This window comes from Strongylocentrotus purpuratus, unplaced genomic scaffold, assembly GCF_000002235.5.
Source record: "Strongylocentrotus purpuratus isolate Spur 01 unplaced genomic scaffold, Spur_5.0 spur5_scaffold_20, whole genome shotgun sequence".
NCBI lineage: Eukaryota > Metazoa > Echinodermata > Echinoidea > Camarodonta > Strongylocentrotidae > Strongylocentrotus > Strongylocentrotus purpuratus.
The window spans coordinates 24,959,027-24,976,656 of NW_022145606.1; the positions used below are offsets into that span (position 1 = coordinate 24,959,027).

Below are 17,630 nucleotides of genomic sequence, written 5' to 3' on the forward strand. Positions count from 1 at the left end.
CTTAGGGCCCTTGGTGGTGGGTCCAGGGGCAAAGCCCCGGAAGCTCAGGGGTTTGAGGTATTTAATTACGGTCAGATGAGCATCCAGGGGGCCGCCTTAGGGCCCGTGGTGGGGTCCAGGGGGCAAAGCCCGGAAGCTCAGGGTTTTAGGTATTTAATTAAGGTCAGATGAGCATCCAGGGGGCCGCCTTAGGGCCCTTGGTGGGGTCCAGGGGGCAGAGCCCCCGGAAGCTCAGGGGATTTAGGTATTTAATTAAGGTCAGATGAGCATTACGAAAAGCTCTCGTTAAAACTATACCCCACCACTATAGCACAGCAGTCAATGTAATCTGGTGGGGTAGCACTACCCCAGATTCGTTTCTCTCGTTAAAACTTTGTAATCTGGTGGGGTAGCAATACCCCAGTTTCGTTTCTCTCGTTAAAACTTTGAGAGAGCTACTACTGTTACACAGGCACCAATGGGAATCTGATGGGGTCTCACTACCCCACTTTCATTTCTCTCGTTAAAAACTTGGACAGAGCCTTGAGGCTCTGAGTGAGAGATTAAGATATTGGATTGCAGCTGGACTCTACATCATCTTACGTATACTAGTGTAAACAAACTCTTACTGGGGTCTGCCTGAAAGGAAATGAGAAGCAGGAAATAAGTGTTTTACTTGTTTTAAGATATTTTCATGTCCTAAAGTCACTAATAATTTAGATGAAGACCAAAATGAAAGTTCGAACGAAGCAAAATGACCCATAATTGGCGATATAACAACAATTTTAACTCTGGCAGCGAACCCCTGCATGTGTCTCTTTCTCCCTTCTCCCTTCCTTTCCCCTTGTATCATGCTTATCTCTCTCTCGCTATCACCTCATCAAGGTCTCGGTGGGGGTGGATTACAGCGCTAGTTTTACTTAGGGCTTATCACAATCTCAGCTCTAGTACAAGTAGAAATGGTGAAAGTCAAATGGGGGTTTCAATTTTAAACGACGAGTTTTCGTCATGAGCATCCAGGGGGCCGCCTTAGGGCCCGTGGTGGGGTCCAGGGGGCAAAGCCCGGAAGCTCAGGGGTTTTAGGTATTTAATTAAGGTCAGATGAGCATCCAGGGGGCCGCCTTAGGGCCCTTGGTGGGGTCCAGGGGGCAGAGCCCCGGAAGCTCAGGGGATTTAGGTATTTAATTAAGGTCAGATGAGCATCCAGGGGGCCGCCTTAGGGCCCTTGGTGGGGTCCAGGAGCAAAGCCCCGGCAGCTCAGGGGTTTTAGGTATTTAATTACGGTCAGATGAGCATCCAGGGGCCCGCCTTAGAGCCCTTGTTGGGGTCCAGGGGGCAGAGCCCCTGGAAGCTCGGGGTTTTAGGTATTTAAATACGGTCAGATGAGCATCCAGGGGCCCGCCTTAGGTCCCTTAGTGGGGTCCGGGGGCAGAGCCCCCGTAAGCTCTGGGGTTTTAAGCATTTAATTACGGTCAGATGAGCATTTTTTATACCTTATTTGTGACATTGGCAGGTCACTTATTTTTTTCTCCGTCTTTCTTTCTTTTCTCTTTAACATACTTTTTCAAAAAGGAGGGGGGGGGGGGGGGGGGCTCGAGCCCAGCCACTTTGCAGACCATGACATAAAGGCTTCTAAATAAGCGTATTTCGCCCGACTGTAATTTTGGGAATTTCTTATTTTCCAACAAACGCATAAGAAGGTATGACTTACAAAAAAAATGGAGAAAAAATGCCGGAAAATCATGTCACAACATCAACATTTGTATATCACTTGTTTCGAATAAGAAATACATCACCCCCCCCCCCATCAGTACGCCAACGTTCAGGGGCTCATGTCTTCTCACCCCTATAACAAAAAAACGGACACGCTTTCCCATTCTCGCACAATATGTCCACGATATGCGCGTATCGCTATTACAGAGACCTCCATTGATAAATACCGTATAGGTGGCATGCGCAATGTTTATGAAATTTAATTCCTGTGAACTTTCCTTTTCTTTGAATGGAATTGTATATGTGATTTAATTCAGGTTTTTATTATTGTTACGTTCTTTTGGATTAAAAATACAACCATGTTTACTCCTTTACTGTTTTTTTTTTTTTTTGGAGGGGGGGGGGGCGTTTTTGGGGGGGAAACCGGCGTGAGCACCACCTTTTGCCCTGGGGGGGGGGTTCAACTGCGCAACTGCCCCCTGCCCCCCCCCCCCCCCCCCCCCCCCACTTCCGGCGCCTATGATGTGTATATATAAGCTACTGTAATATAAGCATTTGATTGACTGAGAGCAAACCGGTCATGGAACATTTCGATAGCAATTTTTTAAAACAGGGCCCGGAGGCATGATGACGTTTAAAGACCACTGGTGCTGTGCCACATGAAGATAAAAATGTGGTATCTCAATGGCCTGAAATGGACACGAGAGGGCACATGACCTGACATTGAGTTGAACAACATGATACTGAAGAGAAATGAAGCAGAGGAACGATATTCAGTCAATGAAACCTGTCGTTCTGGCCAGCGTTTCTCGAAACCGTCATAACTACAAGTTCACCGACATCCCATTGAAACGCGTGTATTAAGTTTAACACGCGTTTCAATGGGATGTCGGTGAACTTGTTGTTATGACGGTTTCGAGAAACGCTGCCCAGGCCGACTAGCTAGCATCTGTTCTTTGACACAATAATATTAATGCCTCATGACTAACTTATTACATGTAGGCCTACATGTTTAAAAGACCGTATACGGCGAAGAAGAAGAAGAAAGACACCCATGTCCTATAGCTGACATAATGGCCCGAATTCACAAAGCAAGGTTTGAGCTCAAACCTCCTTTTGTTTCGCCAAACCTCCTTTTGTTCTTTACAAACCAGGTTTGTAAAAAACGCGTAAAACGCGTCATATGACGTACGAAAACCAAGGTTTGTCGACAAACCTCCTTTGTGAACTCGGGCCTATAAGTATAATATGTATATACATCGATCTGTATAAAATAAAAGGGTAACCCGGCTAAGAATGCCAAACTTTTAACCTTTAGAAAATCAAATACTCGATAATAATGAATTTTTACCAGCTTTTAATTCACAATGCCCCATTGTGCAGCTTCAAATGGGTCGTCTTCAGGAGTGTCATATAATTACTGTCGAAAAGCTATGTTTATGTCGTCATGCACGTAACGGCCTACAACAACTTTCTGATATAATTATGTATGTTTTTTTGTTGTTGTTAAGACTCTGTAAGAAAAAATACAGAAAGGGCAATTTCTTACCAACCATTACCCCAAAAATAACAATTTAATTAAAGCACAATTTTCTACTTATAGACAGCTGCCTTGAATTCTTGATACATTATAGCCTACGTGTATATAGCAGTAACTATTACATGTAGGCATATTTGCATGTACAATCTGAATAATCTGGATAAGGCTACAGATAGAGGCGGTCCTTCAAGAGATAATAGAGTGCTAAGATCATTTTCAAAATATAAATTTACTAACAACAATATATAAGCGCCGTATTATCTCTAGTTTCCAAACTTTGCACCCCCATGCAATTCCCGCGTGTCTGATACTATAGGGAAATGTTAACAAAGCAGCAAGAAATAAAAGCGTGTTTTTATTAGCTTATTTCAAGAAGGCGAAGTGTATCATTATTTCTTTATTTGGGGAAACGTTTCACGAACTGGATACACCTAACCCAACAAAGCTTAATTATATCGACGGTTGTTCAATTGGTCAAAATGTTACGAAACATCTTCAAACATGCCCAGGCGATATTTTCTGTTTGGGAGCACCAATAAAAATCTTACTCTGTAAAGAAAGAAAGAAAGAAAAGCTCTAAATTTGGCCCATATTATCCGTAAATTAGGTCGAATGACAATTAACTGGATATTATTATTCCTTTTGCAAGGGATCAAAGTGGTCGTGCAAAATAGTTAGGTATTTTGTATTCAGTATTCAGGGGCGAAGGCAGCCGGCGGCGAGGGCGGTGAATTCGAGGGGGGGGGGGGGGGGGGGGTAAGTTCGTGAGAATAGTGGCGAATAAGCAGGAGGGAGATTAATGAGCACTATTTCTTCTCTTTTTTTGTGGGGGGGGGGGGGCCGGGGGACAAATTCGTGAGGAAATATTTAGCGGCGAATCAGCCGGCGAAAAAGGGGGGGGGGGGGGTTGGGGAGGGGTAATGAGCATTTCATGTTTTATTTCAATGGGGAGGGGGGTGAGTAGTATTTTTTTTACTCAACACCCCCTCCCCCCCCCTTGATGACTAGGGGGGTGTCTTCTTTCTTTTTTGAAAAAAGGGTGATTTTTAATTTTTGGGGGTCCAGAGGTTGGGGCACGTGCCCTCGGCCGGTCCACGTACTCCCCCTAGTGGGCATACTTTTAATCCGGATGGGAGCTCCCCCCCCCCCCCGGTCCACGTCCCCTGCTCTATGCACTATTATGTAGCTGCCCTCACGTATGTCTTATGGGATCTTTGAACACATATATTATGAATAAAAAAATATAACTATTTTTATTACTTTAGGGCCCATTTTAATATATGTCACACGTAAAATGGGGATATAACATTTCCCCTTTCCACTTCCATAAAACAAAAAAAGGATTATACCGTACTTCAAAAGCTGGAGGCTACGACAAAATACTGTTTGTCAGAGGTACCACAAATTTGAACTCGAATATAGATACACAATGTACTAATGATTCAGAAATAAAATAACCAGGAAAATTTATTTTAAACAATTCAAGGAAGGTGTTGGGGGCACAATACTCTTTGGTCTGAAAGAGAGAATAATTATTAAAGTTTGTTAACATGCATGCACGGGATCAGTTTAGTCTGCATGTACGGTACGAGTCTATCCCTGGCCCTACGTGTAATTCGTGCTAAAATCAAAATACCGGTAGACGCTTCAACTTTCATCGCTGTAAATAGTCAAAATGTTATCGAAGAAATACGTTTCAGTAGCCATTTTTTGTATCATCGTTACATTTTCATATTCTCTCACATCATCTGAAAATGTAGAAGTTGATGGAAATCGACTGCTGCCTGTGAAAATTGGTAAGTTCTCATTTTCTTGCCGATGATCATGACATTGAAATTTATTGTGCAAACGGACTCGGCAGCCCGAGACTTGCATGACTGAGCTGAGCGTGCGAACTGCAAAGCGATCGGCCACCCGAGTCTAGCCGGCTGCAGTGGCGTACATTGTCGATAGCATTTTTTCTTTTTTTGTGGTGCATGGCCACCCCTAAAATGGCTGATTTCGCCGAAATTCGGCTAGTTACCCCTTCCTCCTTATGCGTGCCGTAAGGGGGGTACTGTCTGTGTATGGGGAATGTTCACAAATGTAAGCTTTATTCACTCCAGCAATGCGTATTGACCTTTAGCACTGCACTACGTGTTAATAGGCAGCATTTGAATACATGAATAGTCAATACTCTTATAACACATAGATGCACACAATCGTGCCGATGCGGCTGATCGGCAAGTTTGACAATGGACTCACAATTTGAATTTTTGAATTATTCTTTCTAACATCGGAAAGTTGAACCAATTGTATTTTATTGCTATTTAGGTGTCATCAATCGTCACTAAAGTATCGATTTTTAGTGAAATCAGTTGAGTTTTGTACAGTGGTGTTTGAAATTTTGAGAATCTATAGATCTAGCACAGCTTTTAATACACAGCCAGGATGGTAATGCACCCAGCTACAATGTATTTGTGCTAAGAATGATCCAATTATATTACCAGACGGTTATTTCTGTCTAGGTGCATGTTACTACGTAGATGATAGATCTCTACTTTAGTCTCTAGTTGAACTAGATCTAGTACTAGTAGTAGTAGTAGTATCATGATCTATCTCGGACAAAAATTTTGTCTCGTTTGTTTGTTTAAAGCCTCTTATTTGGGTAGGGTCGGCTCCTCTCTTTAGAGACAGAAATCGACCATAGGCACTCCTGTGCAAACGTTCTTTCCCCCAAATACTCAATTTTAACGGATTCATATCCAATGCATTTGTTTTTGAAAATTAAGCCTAGGCTAATATACATCGGTTCCACTTACCAGATTGATTTTATGATGCGTTTAAGGGTCTTTTTTCCGGATTTTCTTTGTCTAAATTGAGCTCGCGGGTTGAACTTCTTCCAGCCGTATTTTAAACTGTTAGTTATACTGTCAATGGATGACAACGATGTCATCTTCCTTCATGCACAGTAACATTGTATTTTGTGCTATTCTTCTTCTGTTTCACAGCTGTAGTTGGAGGGGGCATAGGTGGTACGTCAAATGCTTTCTACCTGAGGGACCTGTTTGGTGAAAATGCAGCAATCACACTCTTTGAGAAAGATACCATTGGAGGTCGCTTAGCAACCGTTTCCATCGGAGGAGCAGAGTATGAGATCGGCGGGACGATCCTCCATCCACGCAATCTATACATGAAGAAATTTGTGCAAGATTTTGGTGAGACTATTTCTAGACATCTTATGACACTCTGAATATCTGACCTTGATGTTCAGGTTTGATTGTGAATCACAAAATTTTAACTCGTGTTCATTCAAAGCAGAGATAGCGTGAAGAGGTTTAGAAAAAAAAAATCTACATGTGCATAGAGCATGTATACAGGTAAATAACAATTACGGTATGAAAGTTGGATCACGACCATTCTCATTATCTCACTCTCTTCCACTCTCTCTCTCTCACTCACTCTCTATCCCTCTCTTACACTAAATCTTGTATCTCTCTCTCTCACTCTTTCTCACACTATCTATCTCTTTTTCTCACTCACTGTCTCTCTCTCTCTCTGTCACTCACTCTCGTATCTATCTCTCTCTCTCACACTCACTCTCTATCTCTCTCTCTCACTCTCACCGTCTCTCTCTCTCTCTCTCTCTCACACACTCTATCTCTTTCTCTCTCTCACTCACTCTCGTATCTATCTATCTCTCTCACTCTCACACTCACTCTCTATCTCTTCTCTCACACTCACTGTCTATCTCTCTCTCTTTTTCTTTCACTCACTCTCTATTATAGGACTGAAGGAGAGGAGCGCAGAAGGCACTGATAGAACGATGGGAATCTACGATGGAGAAGAATTTGTCTTTCAATCCAGTCAATACTCCATCATAACCCTCCTCAAGTTACTATGGCGATATGGATTGGACGTCTTCCGAATGCGTTGGACCATCAGCAATCTGCTCAAGAAATTTGAAAGGTAAACATGTTTTTCAGTTCATTTCCTTTCTTCTTTTTTTTCTTTTTCAAGAACCAAGATGATAGTCATCGGGATGGCATAGGTCAGGCTATAGAGGGGGTACTTTTCTTGGGAGGTGGACAAAGTGGAATCTGAAGAAAAAGTTTGGGTCAGGGCACTCATGGAGCCAAACATAGATTGTAAACATGTGGGACCAAGGGCGCATTTAAGGGGGGGGGGGGTTGGGTGTGCAAACACTCCCCCCCCCCCCCCTCGCTCTCACGAATTGGGCAAAAAAAAAACACCTCCCTTTAAAAAAATCACTTTAAAAGAAGTCACTGCTGCACTACTAGTGTTAAGAAACACCAAAATCAGTCTTTAAAGCAAGATTTGATTTACCTATATTTGTTAGAATACCTGACTCAGGGACTCTTCAATTTATATTACTTTGTTGCAATTTGCTGTTTCAAAGTTGAAAATTAAATTTTGAATAGTTATTTTCCCATCAATTATGTTCTACCCTAGACCAATCCCTAGTTACACAAAAACTATTAAATCCTACTCTAACCAGTACACCTTTGTGGGAATATTTAACCCGCTGAATACTAAATTATCGTATTCCCATAGGCTTAACTCTGTGACCAAAAAAGTTCTGGTAAGCAATATGTTAAGATTACCTTGTACTTGAGTGAGGGAAGATGTTTAAGAGGGTCTGTTTGCACATCTTTCCATGTTCCTTTCCCCATTTTCCTTAATATACAGAAAAGAGAATGGGAGAAATATCGACAACCTACATTTGATGGAGAAAGTACAAGCGAGAAAGAAGGACGGGATAAAGAGGGGGGGGGGGGGGGGGGAGTGGGGTAAAATATATAAGTTTGTACATATTCCTGCCAAAAAAACAAAAAAAAAATTGGGGGGAGGGGGGGGGGGGGGTCAAATAAATTGAGATTTTGAGCTGGTGCTCACTAATTTTATTTTCTTGCAGAGAATGTTAGGATGGAGAAAAGCCTCGCTACTCCTCCTTTCCTTTCACTTTTCTTTCACTTAAATGGACTGTAGCCTGAGGAGCCTGGTCTTTTTCATTGCCTGACTCGGGGCCAATTGGGTATACGTGCAATTGGGTATACCTGTAATACGACTACGGACGACGCAACGGCAGGAATAACATGCGTGCAACATACGCGAAACCGAAGCATGAGGAGAACTGGTCTGTTTCGCGAACGCTGACCATGTAGAGATTAAGTCGCTGCCTACTATCAATCAAGTCCATTCATTTACGTGCAGTTGTCCAAAAGAAGATGTAGATGGCGTTAACCAGTATTTGCCAAGCTGCATTCCCTTTAACCCCTTATTTATCTTTGAGTAGAATCTATTTTGAGTGTCTTTCTCTTTTGAACCATTGCCTTATTTTCCTATTCATGCACCTATTGGTTAATCATTCTATTGTCATTAGTCCAGGCTTTTCATTGGGACCAGACTGTTTTTTATCCATTCTGGACACAAAGATTAAATTTGGAAAGTTGGGTGCCCATAACGCACTGGTGTCTGGGTCTTTGTACGGTCCTTTCAAGCTCTGCATTTGTGCATTCATGTACAGTCAAACCTGCTTTAATAGTGACCACCTTTCTACAAAGACCACATTTTTTGCTTCCCTTGAAAACGGTTTCTCATTGAAACATGTACTAAGGGAATCTGTCTACAAAGACCACTTTTTGTTTTACCCTTGGGCGGTCGCTATAGACAGATTTGACTGTACTTTCCTTCTTCCTTCTTTTTATCTCAGAATTTATGATTTCCAAGATGCAGGACAATCCTACACAGACATCGAAGGCATAATGGCTGCGATGGGTGGGGAGGAGTTTGAGGGTTGGCTGACCAAGCCTATAAGCGTCGTCCTCCGAGACATGGGCATGTCGGAGAGGTTTGTCCAAGAGTTCGCTGCTATAGCAACAAGAGCAAATTATGGGCAGAAACCCCAACATGATGGGGTTTGCAGGTAAAGCGATAATATTCTGATGTTCTTCTGGCGTAAATGTTTGATTTCCTATTGTTCAGTCTAGTTTTGGACCAGTGCATTCAGTTCAGGGGTCTGTGTCATAATACTTAAAATAAATGAGACAATATCAAGTCCCACAGATCCATGAAGAAAAAAAAAGCAATTATGGTGTCTCCTTTAATATGGATAGCAACATTAAGTAATGCAAAGATATATGTGTATGTAAGTTGAGAAATATAATGTTACAATGTTTGTATGAGTAATCTAAACAAGAGAAAATATTCACAAACTTTAAATTTGAACAACTTCCAATCCCCCTCCCTTTCTTTCCTCGCTTTCCTCATCATCCCAAGGCATGGTGTCCCTAGCTGCAGCCGTACCTGGTCTGTGGTGTATAGATGGGGGTAACAAGCTCGTGCCTGAACAGCTGCTTCAGAGGTCCGGTGCAAAGCTCATGAAGTCTAGGGTACACTCCGTTGAACGTGTCGCCGGTGAGAATGCAGAAAGGCCCGCCTTCAGAGTCACGTGGAACGAGGGTGTCAAAGGTCTCAAGAGTGATGTCTTTGACATAGTCATGATGGCTTCACCCATAGAGGACGATCTCTCAGGTATCGACTTCATAGGCTTCGATCATTCGGTCACCACAACTTCACAGGCGACTACCGCCACACGGTCGCCTCTCTCGTAGAGGGGCGTCCACGAGCATCCACCTTTGGAGTCTCGCCCCAAGGTGAGCTCCCAGGACAGATCATCACCAACATGGAAGTGCCTCTGAACTTCAGAACTCTCGCCAAGAACTTCCCCGTGGACTATAACCCGTCACGTTCAACGCATCGAGGCAACTCTACAAGGTGTTCTCAACCGGTGTCTTGAACGATACGCAGATGGAGGCGCTGTTCGAGTCGTACTCGGAAGCGACGCACCGCGATTGGTTGGCGTATCCCTATTACCAAGAGCGTAAGGCTTTCCCTGGGTTTGTCTTGGCGGAAGGCTTGTTTTACCCCCAATGCCATCGAGTGGGCTGCTAGTGCCATGGAAATGGCAGTCATCAGGGAGTAGAAACAGTGCCATTTTGGCGTACCAGTACTGGAGCGGGGAATCCCCTGAAGTGAAAGTGGGAGCCTCTAAAGTTAGGCAAGAACTATAAAAGTATAGCTATCTTTGGCCCGTTTTCAATTCCGTACGGGATTAGTCAGTATTTTACTAAGCATTTTAATTGGTCAAGTAATGTGACTCTTAACTCATTTTATATTACACATGAGCATTTTACTTTAGTTAACCAACTTTCAGGCAAAATTCTGACTGATAAGCATTGCGACATTCAGTGATCATTCAAAAGTATTGTGCAATTAACCGATTACATTAAATAAAGTGTAAAAGTGTAATAAAGTTATTAGTTTAAGTCAGCCAGGGAGCTGTCTTAAACTTAAGGTGAAATACTTAGCCAAAAGCTTCATTTAAATACCTAAATTGTCTAAGTATTTTACTTTTAAAAGCCTACAACTGATTTCAGATAAGTAATGAATTGTATACCGGCCCTTGCGCCTCTAGAGTTCGGCAAAAAGTGGGTTGGTTTCGTTAAAGAGTTAGGCAATAATTATGAACTTATATCATTCTTTGTTGAAAGGGTACCATGCAAATCACCCATCTATGCACTCTGTCTGATTTGTAGATAAGTTTGACTTTACATTTCCAGAAGATGATCATGCAGTTCAATATAAAAATCATTCTTCACACAATTCGTGTGTGTGTTTGTGGATGTACATTTTAGAGCATCAAATGGTTATTTACAGAAATGTGAGTAATTGGGGAAACTGGCTATGAGATGGGACCATGTTTTAATTTCTCTGTTGCCAACTTGCTCTTCAAATAAAAATTAAATAAATCTACATATAGGGAACTCCAATTGAAAAACAGAGGCCAGAGGATTTAAAAAATGTCTTTGTTATAATGAGCTCTCGTCATCCCCAATCACATGGAAAACATACACAAACAAACCCATGTATTGTTTATATTGTTTTAATGTACTTATTAAGCTCCATGATAATACATGTATGTAAATCATTGAAATATCTGTTACAAATTGGTCATGCCAGGGTTTGGGCAATTTTTGTGTCGTACCAGTGAGTGAGAAACTATGTCCTCCACCGACCATAACAATGTTTGCTCAAATTGAGTTTTGCATGAGCAACATAGCCAATTATGTTTAGCAGTATTTTAGCTTCACAGTGAATCAATATTAAACATGTATATATATATATATATATTATATATGTGATGTGCATGTAAACTGAAAGCAAATGTCATGTGCATGTTATGCTGGACAAATTAGAAATGGATATTACACAAAGATTTTGAAGAAAAGCTGTGTGCAACTGAAACAGGAATGATTATGGCAGGACACATTATATTGATTTAAAAATATCTCAAACAGATGATTTTAGATTTCATTTGTAGTAGCAGATCTTGTACTGTACCAACGTTACAAGTACGTTGTCTTATTTTGCCCCAACCTCATTAAGTGATCCACATGTGAGGACTACGTTCTTTAAATGGATACACAAGCAGTATTGTTGAAAGGACTTGCAAAGGTTTTGCAGATGATTATTTATCAATGTAACATGTCTTATTGAAAAGCAAAAGCAAAATTAAACAACAAAAACTAAATCCCCCTGAACAAGGATATTAATGATTCTACCTCATGGATAGATTGTATATTTCTTGAAAAATATTAGTAATTATTGTATGCATTGTATGGATAGCTAGTTAACTTCAAACAGTATAATGTGTTGAGCTTGTATACTAAGTAAAATAGAGTAACAATATGTCTCTAATCTAAGTGTAGTTGTTAGAAAGCATGCTTTTGGCTGAGAAGCTATCACGTGACACTCAATATTTTGTAATGTGTGTATGTGATCTTGTCTTTATCGATCATATTTGATTATTTACTTGTGGAGACTGACCTTTTACGTCACCATCCGAAAGAAGTGACTGAGTTTAAAACTGGGCCAGTTTGTAGGCGAAGACAGAGAGCTGACCAAGTGAAAGTGCTGCTAGACCAACTCACATCTCCCATTGCATGAGCGTGCAATATAAGAACTCTTTTTGAGCGGTAAAACGCGTAGAAAATGAATGGAACTTCACACCTCTCTTCCCTGCCTGTATATATTGATTTCAGTGTCTGAGCTGCGCGTATCTCATGCGAAAGCAGTCTGAATGAAATCGACAAGGCCAGACTCGGAAAGGAGCAATTCGTGAGATTGAAATTAAATACACTCGATTTTATATTTAAAATATTGCATGCAGCATTGTTCAATATAGTATATATAGTACACATAGTCATCTCCAAATTTCCTTGTGCCATTATAATGCAGACCCTGTGAATATGACATTACTCTGGAAATTCTGAATTTGTTGGTTTATATATGTTGTTGAATTGTATGTCCGCCCCCCCCCCCACTCAGTGTTATTTAAGGTACGCATATGCATGTTCCCTCCTTTTGAAAACACCCCCCCCCCCCCCCCCCCCCTAAGTCCAGTGTGTAAAGTCAATACGGGCCTGATTTTTGTGTACTACGAGCCGGACCTTGTATGTCGAAGCATGCAATGTTGTATAGTATCATTGTGGGTGAAATTTGCCACTTTTTCAAGTTTTTAGTAGATATGAATTGTGCATATTAGTCTTTATAAATGTATTGATTTGTATTTTCAATCTATTTCCAATGTGCCATTACTATATCTGAAATATTATTTTTTATGACACTCTCATACTGTCTTGTTATGTTGTTATGATGAATTAAAATTATACCAGAATATTTTCAAGATTATAATTCATTAATGATTGATTACTTCCATTATGTGTAAGTGATGGTTTTACATGACATTGCTTTTTATGAAAACACTGTTTTGACTTAATCAGTTATTTTTCTTCTTCACATTTTGATGATTTTACAATGCATCAGCACTTGCAAACTTGCCATTTGTAATGACCACCTCCAGATATTTGAGATATCCCAGTTTACTTTAGTTATCCTAAACAAACTCGAAGGTTTCTCTTTAATAGAAAAGAGACTAATACTAACATTGAGTCATTTAGAGAAAATTTATTAGAAGAAGAATGAACAGATGTTTTGAATTAACATAATGTGAATAATGCATACGAAAATTTCAATCGTAAATTACAATATTATTATGATAAAAATATGCCTCCTGTCAGAGGAAAACGAAGCTCTAACATTTCAAGAAACCTACGGATTACGAAAGGCATTATGAAATCAATCAGAACAAGAAACTAACTTTACAAATTATATACCTTTACAAAACCCAACAGACTTAACCACCACAAATGACCAAAAATATCGCAATAAATTGATTAATATCATTCCATGTTCTCTAAAGTTGTATTACTCTGAACAATTAAGTAAAGTTAGCTCCAATGTTAGAGCAATATGGTGTGTCAACACTGAGGCAATAGGAAAGAAAACGAAACCTCTACCAAAAATAATTTTATGCTAGATGGTAATGATATACTCAATTTAAATAATACTTTCTACTTCGTCCAATACATTCTTCAGTCAAATTGGCCCACAACTAGCAGAAGACATTGATGTAAAAAATGTTGATTTTACCCATTTCCTTCAAAGTTCTTTCAATAAATATGTACTCCTTAACCAAACAAACTCAACAGAAATAATTAATTACAATACCACTCAACTCCAGTAGATCGATCACAAGGTCAAATTATATACTTCATTATATCCCCGTTAGTTTGTAAACATGTATTTAATTTGTCCAGATCTCCTTGAAGTAGAGAAAGTAATTCCTTTTTATAAAAGCACAATCCACATGAAAAAAGCCATAATCGCCCAATATCTATACTCTGTAGAACATGTACATATCAAAAATTCTTTAACAAATAGTTTACAGCAGTTTATATGATTAGTGTAATAAAAGCAAAATGTTGAATCAAAACAATACTAGTATCGTTTAAAGATTACTTTTCGAACAGACAACAATATATTTCATTCAATGGTACTGCGTCCAGTCTTTTACCGATCAGGTGTGGTGTCCCTCAGGACTCCATTGTGGGAGCACTTTTTTTTTCTTTTGTATGTAAACGATAAGGAACGCATCATCTGTTTTGCCATTTATTCTCTTTGCAGACAACAGAAATATATTTTACTCACACAATAACATCGAAACACTAATGAATACCTTCAATTAGGAATTACCAAAAGTTTCAAAGTGGCTACAAGAAGTGCAAACCCGCTTTAATATAAGCAAAACTCATTTCATATACTTCAAACCAGGCGCCAACACAAGTTTTAAACTAGAAAAAAATTGTTTGTATGTGTACGTTTTCGTTTTTTCTTAATGAAAAAAATTATAAAAAAATTATTTTAAAAATTATTGTAACAATTGTGATAACGAATGACCCCAGAAAGCTGACTTTACCCCCCCCCCCCCCTCCAACGAAACGAAATATCGATCGGCCCAATTTTCAAATTTTGGAGAAAAAAAATTGGGGGAAATGTGCTCTTCCCCCCCCCCCCCCCCCCCCCCGCAAAATCCGGCGTTCGCGCCTGCTTCAAACACCCAAATGCACACCGAGCTGCAGTTATGACAATTAACTTATTCATCGCTATCGCTATCTTCGTTATCGAGATCTTGCGCTATAAGCGCATCCAAGCTCACGGTAGGTCGCTGTCCCCACGTATCTTCCAGGTCAGGAGAACCGTCGTTATGATCATCCTCGCTTTCGCTAGCGTCCTGGTCGAGAGTACCTAGGTCAAGATCATTCTCACCAGAAGGGCGATACCGGGTGCTCTCAACTACTTGTTTGGCCTCCTCTACGGATGTTTCATTAAGGTCACTCTCCAATTCATTCTCAAGATCTAAACATTCTTTGTAAAGTTCTTTCAATGCACCAGAGTCTGGAAACTTACAAGTACTAGTACTTGCAACGCCCTCTTGTACCATAAACCCGCTCTTCACATCGATACTCTGCAATGTCTGTCTCTGGCGTGCAATGAACTCTTCCAATATCTGGTCAGATCCGTTGCGGATGGTGTTCACTTCTTCCGATAGTCTCTCACAGTGTCCCTGAAGAATCTCTAACTTTTCACTAAAGGAATTCTTTATTTCCCTATCCAGCTCCTCCAGATGAGAATGCATAACAGTCTTATATTGTTCAGCATTGGTAATAGACTTGTTGATGTGTACTTTCGTCTCCCCACATTTTTTCCTAAGAGACTTTCTTTTCTTTTTCAAATATGCTTCCAACTCCTCCCTTTTCTTACACCTGTGACCTTGATGTGTATCTACAAAACAAGTCAGACAGATAAATTCATCTTTACACAGAATATCTTTATAGACTTCACTGTGCAAGGAACAAAAAACAGGTGATATACCATTGCCCTTAAGATCCTCCTTGATGCCTTTTAAAGAGAAATTGGTTGCAAGTCCTGCGACTCTACTTTTCCACAGCTTGGTGCGTTTTTTACAAACCGGACACTCCATGTAATCTTGATGTTTTTTATCGTATTTTTCCAGACAGACCTTGCAGAAAGTATGCCCACATCTTAGGAGGGTGGGGGCTTTGAAGGTTTCGAGACATAGTGGACATTCCATACTGTCAGCAGGCAGCGGTACGATTTCTACATTTTCAGCCATAATGCAGTCAGTCGAAGAGGCATAAACTTGGAGGTGAAACGTGAGCAGAAAGTTCAGCTACGTATTTCAAGCACAGGAAGTCGAGGGCACAAATGGAAATGCTATTATGTCTGAAATTAAAAAAATACATTATATACGTTATTTTGCAACTCATTATATTTGTAATGCTTATTATTTTCTCTTTATGTCTCTAGTATCTACAAAATAAAATCCAAGACCAAAACTGACCTATTATTTGTATTGACTTCATGTCTGTGACACTAAATAATAATACGGATTAGAGATGATATCAATGCTGCAATGCCCATTGTCAGTTCAAACTTGAAGGCTGCCATATCCAGTGGATTAGCTGTTAGTGCTAGATGGTCAAAATTTGAAGGGGCGGATTTGATCACCCTAAAGCATTTTTCGATAATTTGACAGAAATAAGGTATTACCAGGGAGATGTGAGTTTTTACAGCTAACGTCTACCTGTTATTGTACTACTGACTATTAACTTGTCAACTTTTTATGTGAGTAGTGATCGGGAATGCCCTACTGTGTCTTAACTTAACTTTACCAACTATTACATAAAACGTGTCCTCAGTGAATAAAGTGGATATGAACTTCATGTTGACCCCAAAGAAGTAGTCCGTTGTTGAAATATTAACATGAATTCTTACCCATGTGTTTGCAGTGTATTTATATCTTAATATAATATACACTGTCTTGAGAGGTTCTGGTTAAAACTATGCGCCAGAGGTGCCTTCAATAGTACTATTTGCTGAGGGGCGCAGCCCCGAAGCAATCGGTACTTTTGCAGTCACCGAGGCCCATAGTTTTAACCAGTACCTCGAATAGAAGGCATGGTATATTTGTTTTATATCCTGCATCAACAAATAATTATTAAAATAAAATTTGATAAAACACTAAATTTATGATGCATGATATAAGAGACAAATATACAACGACACTCGAGGATCTAGCTGAAATTATATCCTGCATCCAAAATGTATTGGTTTTTGATTGGTTGAGAGCTCGCCACGTGACCATAAATATTTGAACTATTTTAAGGTTGCTCTGAAAAAGTACTATATGAGAGTACTATTTGGGAGTTGAAAATTAGTTTTTCTTCCCAAAATGGTAGTTTTTTGTTTTTAAATAATTTTTTAATGCAGGATATAAAACAAATATACCATGCCTTCTATTCGAGGCACTGGTTAAAATTATGGGCCTCGGTGGCTCCAAAAGTACCATTTGCTTCGGGCATGCGCCCCTCAGCAAATTGTACTAGTGGAGTCGACTCTTGCGCATAGTTTTAACCAGAACCTCTCAAGACAGTGTATATTTGTATAATAGTATTAAGCCATCCCTATATTTAAATATAAAAAAAATGGTCGAGTATATATTATATGCCGCCCTATAACATAACTAGAGCCTGTATAGAATTTGACACATTTTTGCACATATTGATTTGGAACTAGAATATGCAATACCCTGTGAAATAAATCTATATAATTATTCAGTATCTGTGATTTCAACCTTGAAACATGTTCTATTTTACAAAATACCCAACGATATTTTCCCAGCTGTGTATTTGCAGGCGAACAAAAAATGCAATACCGACATAACTGCTTGAATAAGTTAAGGATAGTTGAGTTCTGTTTTCAGACCGCAGATGCCTTCAAAGTGCATGGTTATTGCTCTTATTCTTATCTATGACATTTATAGTGCCCTTTTAGAACCTAAAATTGCTATGAAGGTAAATTTAAACCACAAAATGTGTGAAATTTAGCCAATACGATCATACCGATTCAGCTC

General features: G+C 39.9%; 1 protein-coding gene across 1 annotated transcript; it reads left to right on the forward strand.

The window, feature by feature from the left end:
• The first annotated feature begins 4,781 nt into the window (after positions 1 to 4,781).
• On the forward strand, positions 4,782 to 12,452 carry LOC582165 (prenylcysteine oxidase 1). Its single transcript, XM_030993787.1, is given in 8 exon segments — positions 4,782 to 5,028; positions 6,223 to 6,429; positions 7,000 to 7,180; positions 8,946 to 9,154; positions 9,512 to 9,830; positions 9,973 to 10,159; positions 10,161 to 10,208; positions 10,210 to 12,452. Coding segments are annotated over 8 exon segments (1,368 nt in total). The 5' UTR covers positions 4,782 to 4,907; the 3' UTR covers positions 10,306 to 12,452.
• Positions 12,453 to 17,630: the final 5,178 nt, after the last annotated feature.